The sequence below is a fragment of the Malaclemys terrapin genome, chromosome 15 (assembly GCF_027887155.1).
Source record: "Malaclemys terrapin pileata isolate rMalTer1 chromosome 15, rMalTer1.hap1, whole genome shotgun sequence".
NCBI lineage: Eukaryota > Metazoa > Chordata > Testudines > Emydidae > Malaclemys > Malaclemys terrapin.
The window spans coordinates 34,013,341-34,025,001 of NC_071519.1; the positions used below are offsets into that span (position 1 = coordinate 34,013,341).

At 48.7% G+C, this 11,661-nt stretch overlaps 1 protein-coding gene across 1 annotated transcript; it reads left to right on the top strand.

Annotated features, from left to right (window-relative positions):
* Positions 1-1,192: 1,192 nt before the first annotated feature.
* On the top strand, positions 1,193-10,592 carry IL10RA (interleukin 10 receptor subunit alpha). Its single transcript, XM_054005461.1, has 7 exons — positions 1,193-1,731; positions 4,862-4,982; positions 5,180-5,358; positions 5,904-6,073; positions 7,068-7,218; positions 8,392-8,516; positions 9,047-10,592. The coding sequence occupies exons 1-7, from the start codon at positions 1,668-1,670 to the stop codon at positions 10,019-10,021; spliced, it is 1,785 nt and encodes a 594-aa protein (XP_053861436.1). The 5' UTR covers positions 1,193-1,667; the 3' UTR covers positions 10,022-10,592.
* The last annotated feature ends 1,069 nt before the right edge of the window (positions 10,593-11,661 follow it).

The following is an 11,661-nucleotide window of genomic DNA, read 5'->3' on the forward strand; positions in this document are numbered from 1 at the left end:
TGAATGAGGCACTGTGGCATGGCCAGACCCACACCCCAACTCAGGCATGTGCAAGAAACCCCTGTTCAGTGCCTTAGCTCTATATGCTCGGAGGATCTGAGAGAGACCACTTTGACCTCAGGCTGTAAGATGCCACCCAACACTTTACCCTGAAATCCGAAGAGCCCAGTGGCCCCTGCCAAAATGCCAAGATGTCTTCAGAAAATCCCCAAAGCCTGCGGTTTAGAACAGGACATTTAAACACAACCAAGAGTTTAGGAAGAGCTATCACACCTCCTGCTTCAGGGCATGATCTGACCTCTGACAACTGGGGGTCAGAAAGATTCTTTCTCTGGGGGTGGCTGATCTCATAACTTCAGGGTTTCTTGCATCTTCCTCTGAAGCAGCTGGTGCCGGCCACTGTCAGGGATGGGACACTGGACGAGATGTCCCATAGTCTGATCCAATCTGGCCATTCCCACACCCTTATGTAAAATCATTGTTAAGAGTCACTGCATGCACTAGACAATGCTGGTCTGTCTGCATGGGACCGAATTTCTCCCGGTGGCAGGGTGGATTGATTTAAATTATGATTTAATCACCAAGTGGAAAGCTGCAATTTAAATAATTGATTTTAAATCGACTTTTCCATTTGTACTTCAGTTATTTTCTAAAGCAAGGTGCATTCTCATTTGTTGATATAACCTTTAAAATATGTAGATTTACTACTAAATAGAGCCTTTACACCAAATTTGGTACATCTTTTTGCTACCTAGGAGTAGCCCTATAACTATATTTCAGCACAGTACATAGCTTAATACTTTCAATTTCTTATTACTTACTTGTACATTTTACTATGTTAGAAACTGGTGGCGGAGATATTGCTTATTTACTTGATCATATAACTGTTTGCTCATAACTTGTGTCAAGCTGCTTTAGGATGGTAATTGGAATTTAATTAAACACACATCAGGATATCAAATTATTTTATTAAACAAAACAAGCTCTTAGTACAGTACATGACTGACTGCCATATTTATAAAAGCTTGATCTCAAAAGTTGGATGTTTTCCCATTAATTCTTTCTTTATATAGAAAAGCAGCCTTTAACTCAAAGTTTTGAGACTCATGGATTCAGCACATTTAATTTTTATTTAAATGTTTTAAGAGATTATACTAAATAGAAGCCTAAACATATCTTGTATTAAATTCAGATTTCACTTTAAACTGGTTTATTTTTAAAAAGAAAGAGATTATAATTTAAATAACAAAATAAAAACATTTTTTTAAACATTGATTTTTCTCCACCCTGCCCACAGGCCATGAGATGTGCTTTTCCATTCTATTGTAATAGCAAAGGGACAGTTGTCCAAGGGGTGGATAGACCATTTGGTGCTATTTTCTTTTTTCTCTAACTAGCAGTTTTTCATAGAAAAGTCCCTGGCATGATTCGTTTCAGTCCACTTGGAGGAAATACCCAATGGCTGTTGACAAATGAGCCGCAGAGGAGTGGGCGGAAATGAGAGACATGTGGAAAGAGCAAAGAGCTGTGGTGTTACGCTGACGCCCCCTCAAACGTCATACTGAGCTCAGCCACCCAGAGGAAAAACAAGGGTGCTAGTGAAACTCACAGAGTTCACTGCTTTCTGCTCTCCCAGCTAGGCACCTGCGGACAATGCGGGTCCCAGGATGGCAGCAGGTTTCGCAGCACTGACAGTGGGGGTGGTGGTGTCCCTCTGCCTGCAGATATATGGTAAGCCATCTTCATCCTTTAATCAGCAGCCAGTGACTTCCCTACTTCTTAACTACTAATCCTGGGCTCCTGCTCCCTTCCCTCCTCAGCGCTGTGATTCACAGCCTGGGGGTCGGGTTCGGAGCTTGGTTAGGTGGGCTGGGGGCCGGAGGAAGTGGGTGGAACCTCTTGGATTTTTAATATTTCATTCATATTTATTTGTATCCTTGCTTTCATATAAGATTTCTCTGGGTGACACGGGCAGGGCGGCAGGAGGGAAGGGGTGTAGATAGCTTGTCCCTCCCTCTCTCCTCTGGTTGAAGTACACATCTTCAGCGCCTGAAATCCCCATTTGTCCCTGTACATCGTCTGTCTCCATTCGGGGAATGCTAATCTGGACCCCAGCTCCCTGTGAACATGGCCCCTTGTCGCTGCAATGACCCCCTGTGAAGTCAGTGTCACCACTGCTCTGCTCTGCTCACTAGTGCTCGCACACCATGGCTTTGGGAGCAGGTGGTGGGTTCATATTGTTATTGTAACTGCTGCAAAGGAGGTAAACAGGAAAGCAACGACTGCCGTTAGCTGATAATATTTTGACATTGGACCAGGAAATGTTATAGCTCAGAAGACACAAGGTGTTTGGAGTCCAGGGGTCTTTCCCCTCCGCTTAGCAGCAGGATGGCTGGATGCAAGCTGAGAACTAAGTCGTTGAAGTTTTCCGTTACCCAAGGTCCCAGAGGCAGTCTGTGACAGAATAGGAAATTGAACCCAGGTGTCCTGAATCTCATCCTAACCACTGGACCAGTCTTCCTGTCTAAAGGGTAGAGTCATTCTCAGATGTCAAGTATCAGAGGGGTAGCTGTGTTAGTCTGAATCTGTAAAAAGCAACAGAGAGTCCTGTGGCACCTTTGAGACTAACAGAAGTACTGGGAGCATAAGCTTTCGTGGGTAAGAACCTCACTTCTTCAGATGCAAGTTGTTCTTACCCACGAAAGCTTATGCTCACAATATTTCTGTTAGTCTTAAAGGTGCCACAGGACCCTCTTTTGCTATTCTCAGATGTGTTCCTTCTCTGAGTGGTCTTACTTGCCATTGTATTCGTGCTTGTATTGGCTACACCGGGGTCGGCAACCTTTCAGAAGTGGGGTGCCGAGTCTTCATTTATTCACTCTAATTTAAGGTTCCGCGTGCCAGTCATACATTTTAACGTTTTTAGAAGGTCTCTTTCTATAAGTCTATAATATATAACTAAACTATTGTTGTATGTAAAGTAAATAAAGTTTTTTAAATGTTTAAGAAGCTTCATTTAAAATTAAATTAAAATGCAGAGCCCCCCGGACCGGTGGCCAGGACCTGGGCAGTGTGAGTGCCACTGAAAATCAGCTTGTGTGTCACCTTTGGCATGCATGCCATAGGTTGCCTACCCCTGGGCTACACCAAGGAAGATGTCCCTCCACAGCCCACAAATCAAATTACCCAGGGCTGCAAGCTCCTTGCCCATCTCAGTTGGATTAAACCAGCAGCAACTTCAGAAAGGAACAAAGTGACAGGAAATTCTTTCAAAAAATATTCCACGGCCAGTGTTTTGTCTGGTTAGAAAATCCATTCTCCATGCCCATTCCCTAGAATGCCACTCTTACCTGGTCAAGTCTAGGAACTGGGTTTCCTCTGACTGTGATTTTTCTGAAAATATCTCTGCATTTTTTGCCTTTACCATAATCGGTCACAAGCAAGTACAGCACTTCTGTGTCATTTCAAATAACTGTCAGGTGGTTCTAAGTTCATCAAACTAGTGTCAGATAACCATTCCTCAGTCAAAGAGGGGGAAGAGGAAAACATCGAACAATTTAATTGCCAAAGAACTGTCAAAATATTAAATAAATATTCTTCACAACACTTCGTGGTCCACTAACTGATCAGGAGACTAGGACTTGTGGACCTGGTTCTGTTCCTGGCTCGGCTACTTATTTCCTGGGTGATCTTGGGCTAGTCACTTAACTTCCCTCGGCCTCAGTTTTCCTATCTGCAAAATAAGGATACTAATTAGAACTGGTCAGGAATTTTTCAACAAAAAAGTTTTTACCACTGCATTTACCACTGAAAAATGCAGATTTGTCAAAACTGAAATTGTGGTAAAGAATTCAGTTTCAATGAATTTCCCAACTCATAAACCTGTGAACATTTGTTTATAAATTTTCAAGATGGAACCACGAGTTGGTGCTTCTCACCTCTGGTTTTTTTTTTTTTTTTTTTTGGTATTAATAAGAAAGAAAGAAAGATTTCAGCAAGTTCCTTGCTTGGAGTTTCACTCTGCGGCTTTCGTGTTAAGTGTGGACAGCACCTAATGGATATTTTAAAGTCACTGCAGGTGGTATGAGGCTGAGCTGCTGGCCCTAGGCATTCAGAGTTTAACCATTAGGGTGTGACCACTGAGAGTTCAGCACTCTGCTTAAAATGTTCTTTCCCTTTCCTTTGAAATGAGCGAGCCCAGGTGCAGTGCTGGAGTCAAACACACGCAGCTTCACACTGAGCCCCCCGGGGGCTCGAGGACACCATACAGGGCAGCAGGAGAGACTAGGGGATTGTGGACCATATGGCTGGCATTGCAGTCATGACTCAGTTCATGGGATACTTATGTGGGGCTCTGAAGCTCAGGAAGGTTCTACTGGGGTGGAAGGTGGAGCAGCAGAAGACAGAATGTGATAGAAAGATGGAGAGAGGGAGAAAGCAGAGCAGCTGATGCAGAGATGATGTCGCTGCTCCCGGGGAGGTGAGATTTATGGACTATGACCCAATCCTTTGCAGAAGCTCCCAGGGGGAGCAGAGTTCATCCCTGTTGTTGTTTGTGGAGAGGGTCTGTGTCTTCTCCATGATACGTGCAGAGGAGACACTCGGAGAAGGATGCTCTGGGCCCTGCTAGAGGATGAGTAGAATTAAAGGGTTGTTGCTTCCAATGCTGGGTTTCCGAGACAGACTGGAACTTTCCCCGCATTCCTGTCCACAGGGACATCTCCCCAGGCCCAGCTCTGGAGTGTGTGCTGAGGTGAACACATCACTGCAAGAAGACCACACCCCACAATGCACCTGGGCCCCTTGGCTCTTCCCCAGGACTGGCCTGTTGCAAACTCTCCCTTTTGATTCCTTCCTGCAGGTGAGAGTCTGTCCCAACCAGGCAAAGTGCGATTTGTTGCTGACATCATAAACCACATACTGCACTGGACGCCCGGAGTGAACCACTCCAGCGACACGTTGTATGAAGTGGAATATAAGCTGTAAGTACCCAGGACCATAGGGAGATGAAATCTCCTCTAAAACCCAAGTCACAAGGCATATTTCACTTTTGCTTTACACTTGCTCTGATATTTAACGTGCAAATCAGTTCATAGAAATCTTGAGTTAACTTTCCAGCAGCCCTAATGCTTCCCACACCCAGAAAGTATTTAATTAAGGAGTGACATTCTCCCTACAGATATGGTAAGTCCGGGCCCTGGATGGCTGTCCCAGACTGCACTGGGATCTCTGGGCACTCCTGCGATCTGACCTACCAGACAATGGACCCTTCTCAACGCTACTATGCAAGAGTTAGGGCAGTATCTGGAAACCACACCTCTGGCTGGACCAGGACGAACGCTTTTTCCCTAAAAGAAGGTACCTGGGGTTTTTCTATCATTTTCTCTTCTGGACCCTAAAATCCATAGCCACGAAAGTGCATCCTGTAAACCTGATTTAGCTGTGATCAAATAGCTTTCACGTGCTTGGTGTCAGAGCTATAGTTCTGCTTAGCTGGGGAGCTTACCCCTGACCCCTCAGGTGCCTAGTCACTAAGTGCTAGTAATGACAGCTGCATTCATAAAGCACTCGCAGCCCGTGCTCCGGCCAAGGTGCTCAAGAGAGTCCGTGGCAGAGTCAGGGTGGCAGAGTTCATTCTGACAAACTGGTTTGGTTTAGTTTGAACAAACCTCATGTGACAGATGTTAGTCACGTCACTAATGCCCTACTGCCAGGGGTGAGATGCTAGGATGATGAGGGCGGGCTAAGAACTTGAATCGAATCGAATCGGAGAGCAGAACTTGAAATGCATGTGGGCCGAGTGCTCTTTGACACTGGGCTCCTGTGATTACTCTAAGAACAAACCTCTGTGAGCGGCACAAAAGAGAAACAATTCTCACGGATACTGCATGATGTTTTTCCAGCTACTCTGCGTCTATCAGATGTGAGTCTGTCTGTGACAGGTAACACCATCCACGTGACCCTGCAGCAGCTGATCCTGAGAGTGGGGAACAAGACTGTCTCATACAAAGACATACAACAGTATGGTAGACAATACAGAACGTATGTCAGGAGGGCGTCAGACAATCTCCAGGTAAGAGCCAGCACTTGTGTCACCCAGACTCCATGGGGCTGGGGGGCAGTGTCGATGGCCTTCATACTTAGAACTGCTTGAGATGTTTTGAACAAGACATTTTTAAGTTGAAAAATTGTCATGATTTAAACTATTTTTTTTTTAATAAAAAAATCAACAATATTGATTTTTTTTATAAACAATAAGTTGTGAGGTTTTCATCAACACTTGTACTGGAATAGATCCCAAATCCATCACTGGGATATTTTTTTTAGTCAGTTTTCAGTCAATGAAAAAGTGAGAATGAGCATTTCAATTAAAAATATAAAGAATTTCACAAAAACCAAAACATTTACTGACCATGAACCGTAAAATGAAACAACTTTGAAAGGGCAACAGTTTTCAAGAGAAACATTTTAAATTTTTAACCTGCTCTAATATGGACAGACAGAGCGCAACACAGGCCAAGGAGTTCTGTGTTCAGACCTGAAGCCAATCCAGGGATCAGGTGCAAATAATTGCAATAGCACCTAATGGCCCCACACTAGAGCAAAGCCCCATTGCACAGACCCAGAGTAAGAGACAATCTCAATAGATGGTTATCCCCATTTTACAGATGGGGCACTGAGACCCAGGGAGATGAGAGTCTTGCCTAAAGTCACCAAGGAGGTCAGTGATAGCACTGGCAATGGAACCCCGGAGTCCTGAGCTGCTGCCCCAGGTCCCAGCCCACAAGGCCACACTTGCACCCTCAACTATCTGCACTGTTGGAAAAGTGGGAATCTCATGAGATCAGCTGCTCACGGGAACGTCTGGCTATTCCCAAAACATGCCCAAGTCAGCCCGAAAGCGGGCCCAGTTTTTAGAACCACAGGGGCCAAATCAGGTGAAGGAACCACCTCCAAATGCCCAAGAAACTCCAGGTTCTGGTCTGCAGCCCCAGCCCGGGCCACTCTGTGCTGGTCACCAGTGCCCAGCCTGCCAAAGGTGACAGTCCTTCTGGTGACTCTTTCAGCAGGTGCAGGTGGAGACCAGAGAAGAGTTTGACATCCCCATGCTCCTGTGGGGCGAGCAGTACTGCGTCCGTGTAGAGCCACGTGTCCTCTCCAGGCCAGTCCCCTCCATCGGGACTGAGGAGAAGTGTGTCACGATTCCCGAGAAGGACGGTAAATGGACATGCTGGGTCTATTGGTCTGAGCTCCACCCATCACTCGGGCAGAGCCGCTGCCGGATATTTCCCTGCCCGCTCCTCAGCTGCCATGCGGACCCTTAGGGACCACGTGCTGCTGACGTACGGTTCGGCAGCTCTTGGGCGGCTCTAACTCACGCCTGGGGGCTGGGGCTGGGGCTGGGGCTGGGTCCAGGGCAGACCAGCTCTCAGAATCAGAAAGCTGTAGCCATAGCCTGATGCCTCCCATTCCCCAGATCCTCCTGTGCTCCACGTGGAGCTTAGACACAAGGGAGACTCTGCCCCAGACGGTGCCCCCAAGGTGGTACTGAGCCTCCCCACTCGAGGGACCCCGCCATGACACAGCAGAGCCACGTGGCCAGCTCTGGAGTCCTCACGACATTCCCAGAGCCATGTGGCTGAGATGACTCCCGCGTCCTGCGAGGTCAGGGGCATCCAACCTCTGGGGCCTGCTGCGGCCTGTGCATAGCATATGGCAATAGCCACTGCACACAGGGACAGGCAGAGAGGGGGAGGGACTGGAGGAATTTGTGTGGGAGGGAAGACGAGATTGTGGTGATGAGTCCCTGGAGAATAAAGCTACTGGGGAGCCCCAAAATCCTATAGCCAGGCCATATACACACCCAGAGATCCTCCCTGTCACACGTACGCAGCTCCCCCCCAAGATATTCCCCCTCACACACACACTAGCCACACACTGACATGTTTTAAGGACATAAGCCTGTGAAATGTTAGAAAGCCCTGATGGCACATTGGAGGGCCAGTCTAATCTAGGGTTCCCTCAGTGCTGGGGGTGGGAGGGAGGCTCATCCACTGAGCAGAGGACCCGGAGATGCTCTTCCTGGCTCTGCCACTGATTCACCAAGTGCCTTTGAGTGAGTCACTGCCCCACTCTGTGCCTCAGTTTCCCCACCTGTAGAAAGGGGGGTATTCCCCTACTTCACAGGAGGGTTGTTTGTGAAGTCCAGGGGGCTCCTCAGATCAAAGGCTCTAGAGCTGGGCACACCTCGCTGGTCAGAGCCTCGGCACGGTTCACGTCCCTGATCTCTGCAGGGCGCCATGTGCGCCTATTGCCGGACATGCAATGGCAGCGTGACTCAAGAGCCTGTGCCACACGGCGCGCTAACTCCAGTCTGCTATTCCTTTCCAGAGAGCACGGGGATTATATCAGTCAGCGTCGGCATCGTTCTCCTGGTTTTCTCAGCCACTCTTCTCCTGGGCACTCTTCTACTCTGTGCATATATAAAGCAACCCATGAGGACACCAGCCATACTGGTAAGCCAACCAGACGCTAATGGCCACATGAGCATTGCTTTGACGCCCGGTGTGCCAGGTCCCTCTGGCGTAGTGTTGCTAAGTGCAGTGGGCAGGCAGCTCCCTGCCACACACAGCATTGCTGGTCTGTGTGAGCACAGAGCTTTTCGGTTCCCAGTCTACGGGAGCCGTGTTCTCCAGGAGGCAGGGTGCTGACCCAGGACTCAAAGCCCCCGGGTCTAGTTTCAGCTTTTGCCACCAGTCCACACTGCTCATGTTTTCCAAACTGCCTCTGTTTTCCTGTCCACTTTGTGGCACCCTGGGCCTGATGCTCAGACATGCAGAGCCTGGGTGGCTCCAGAGGGCGTCCGTGGGAGCTCGGCTTGCTCAGCCACTGCTGCAATGGGTCCAGCAGCCGAGCGCTGCCCCCGTGGCGAGTGCTGGTGTGGGTGTAGATGTGGGGAGTGAGCCAAGCAACAAACAGAAACAAGTAGGGGATGAGGGAACAAAGCCAGATAACCCATCTTCCTGCTTCTTTCCGCCCCACCCAGAAATCTCTCCTAAAACCCTCCGGATCAGAGCATGAGCACTTCCCCTTTGGGTCCAAGGACGTGGTTGTGTGCTTGGATGAGGAGTCAATCCAGCAACTCTCCGTGTGCCAAAGGGACACCGTGCAGCACCACAGCACAGACAGCGGCTCCAGCCCGGCACAACAGCCACCAGACAAGGGTTGCAGGTTCCTGACCTCCCCGGATGACCACGAACACCTGCTGGAGCTGGAAGACCTAGCAGAGGGGGACAGCAGCTGCACCAGCACTGACAGCGGCATTTGCCTACAAGACTCTTCCTCTGGCCTGAGCCAGTTCTCGGGCTCAGAGAGCCAGGACTACCAAAGACAGCTGCCAGGGAGTGACGACAGTGGCATAAGCCTGGCGAGACATTCCCTGTGCCTGACGCTCTCCTCCAGCGGCAGGGACTACACCTCTGTGGATGAGGAGCAGGACCAGCGTGAAAGAGAGCGTGACTGTTCCCCTCTGGCCAGCGGACTCAGCCAGGAGGCTGTGGAGTTTCGTGGGTACCTGAAGCAGCCGAAGGGTACAGTAGAGAGGCAGCAGGACAGAGCTGAGGGACAGCTGCCCACAAAAAGCCCTGGTGGGACAGACAACACGCTGGAGATGGGCTGCTCTGAGCCTGCCTTAGCCAAAGGCTATTTGAAGCAGGCATCCCCAGGGCTCACCTACGGCAATGCAGACACGGTGCTCGCTAGGGAATCAGACTCTCAGGGTTTTACAAGCAGGCTGGAGTGCAACAGCTCAAGTCTGCTGAACTACGGGGCACTGGGCATTTCTGTGCCCTCGAAATCCCTCCCCGAGTTCCCCAAGGCGCCCTTTGCATTGGGCATCTTCAACACAGACTTGCTGGGCTCCCTGCCTCTCATCTCCAGCTTACATTCAAATGAACGACTCTGCCTGGAAATCGACTCTCTCAGCCTGCTGGGGTCTGAATGCAAGGACAGTCGCCTATAGGCCAGGCCGGGGCGAGTCTGCTCTTGGACTGGAGCGACGGGTCACAAGGGAGCTGCGAGCATAGCAGGCTTTCTTTGTCTGATTTGTTCTTAACTACCTCATGTAGCGGTTTTCCCTGTGGGAGCAGCTACTGTGATAAGCTATTACCAACACCATGAAAGTTGTGCTGATGGGAGAGACATCAGAACATCTCTGAGCTGAGGCAGCTGCTGCCTACCCCCTCATGCACAGGTGCAGCCTCCATCAAACAGAGCCATTGGCCAGGGTTTTCAGGGCAGAGTTTCGCACTCTTTCTCCCACCCATCCCCACTCATACAGAGAACGTGTCTCTCCCCTGCAGGAAATATATGAAGTGTCTGTGGGGAGAAAAGGATAGAGGCAGTAAATTGTATTACAATTGTGCAGCATTTCTGCTGTGGACATTAGTCCTGAGGCCCAGAGATATCCTTTTCCTCCCCTTTCTCACGCAAGGGCTGTTAACTGCAGCAAGATCCTGACATATTTATGAGCATTGTGTGCTGACTACTGGAAATGTTTTGCCTCTTTTGTACACAGAAATGTTATTTAATTTTTAAATATATAAAAGACAAATGATGTTATTTATTTCAGTGTATCTACCTGTGTGTGAGTATTAAAGCCACAGTTGGGTTTTCCCTTCTTGGGAGCAGGGAACTGCAACATTGTGCAGTTACTGTGCACACGAGAAAGAGAATTTTTAGATCAGAACTGAAGGACCAGGAGCAAGACAGTCAGCTTCTCTCCTGCGGTTCCACATAAGCTGGCAGCAGTGGAATGCAGTTTTTCCAAGCGAATCCTGTAAATTTGGATCATTCGGTGACAAATCACCAGCAAAAGGAAATGCACCAATTTTGTGTTTATACCTGTGCAAACTGGGCAACTGGGACGGTTCTCAGGGCATCCAGCACTGAGAGTCATCTTGTGTTACACCCCTTCCTCCTGCAAAAGAGACACTTGCTGATGCTTAACGGGTGTCAGCTCCCTGACAACTCCAGTCTGTTAGCCCCCAAACCATCTCCCTTGGGCCTATGCAGGCCCTTCCTTTGCCTTGCAAGTTAACAGTACATGCACCTAAGTCCCCTGGAAGCATTCCCCTGTAGTGTCCAGACCCGTGTGTGGTGAACGCTCACAGTAATACCAGGTTTGCTGTCTCCAAGGGAACAGTGTACACAGCTTGTACAACTCAACTCTGGATCAGCTCCTATATAACACCACAGCACTGAGATCCATTTATAGTGAAAACACTCATAAGATTAAAACTGTAGCGCCGGTGATTAAGGATAATGGAAACGGGATGGTTACGTATAAAACAAAACCATGACATACTTTCTAAAGACTAAACTTAGCAGCTAACCTTCTGTCTAAGGTCATTCATCTCACCCCGTTTTAGCCAAGCCTGACTGAGATCCTGATTTCATGACTATACATGCACTGTCCATTTGCCTCCTCAGATGCCGGACAAAAGGGGGTTTTTCTGCCTTCCCGTTTTATTCCTCAAAGTTCATTGTCTGCCCTCAGAGACAGGGCAACTGCCTGTGGTTCATTCTCCAGTGTCTTGCCTCCCTCTTGATTGCCCAGCCGCCAGGAGACGTCCCACGTAAATAGGGCTTCCATTATAAAGC

Bases quoted from the DNA above. Each gene is read 5' to 3' on its own strand.
- IL10RA (XM_054005461.1), top strand. From the start codon at position 1,668: ATGGCAGCAGGTTTCGCAGCACTGACAGTGGGGGTGGTGGTGTCCCTC. The intron at 5,359-5,903 runs GTACCTGGGGTT...ATGTTTTTCCAG, and splicing joins CGCTTTTTCCCTAAAAGAAG to CTACTCTGCGTCTATCAGAT. The intron at 6,074-7,067 runs GTAAGAGCCAGC...TGACTCTTTCAG, and splicing joins GGGCGTCAGACAATCTCCAG to CAGGTGCAGGTGGAGACCAG.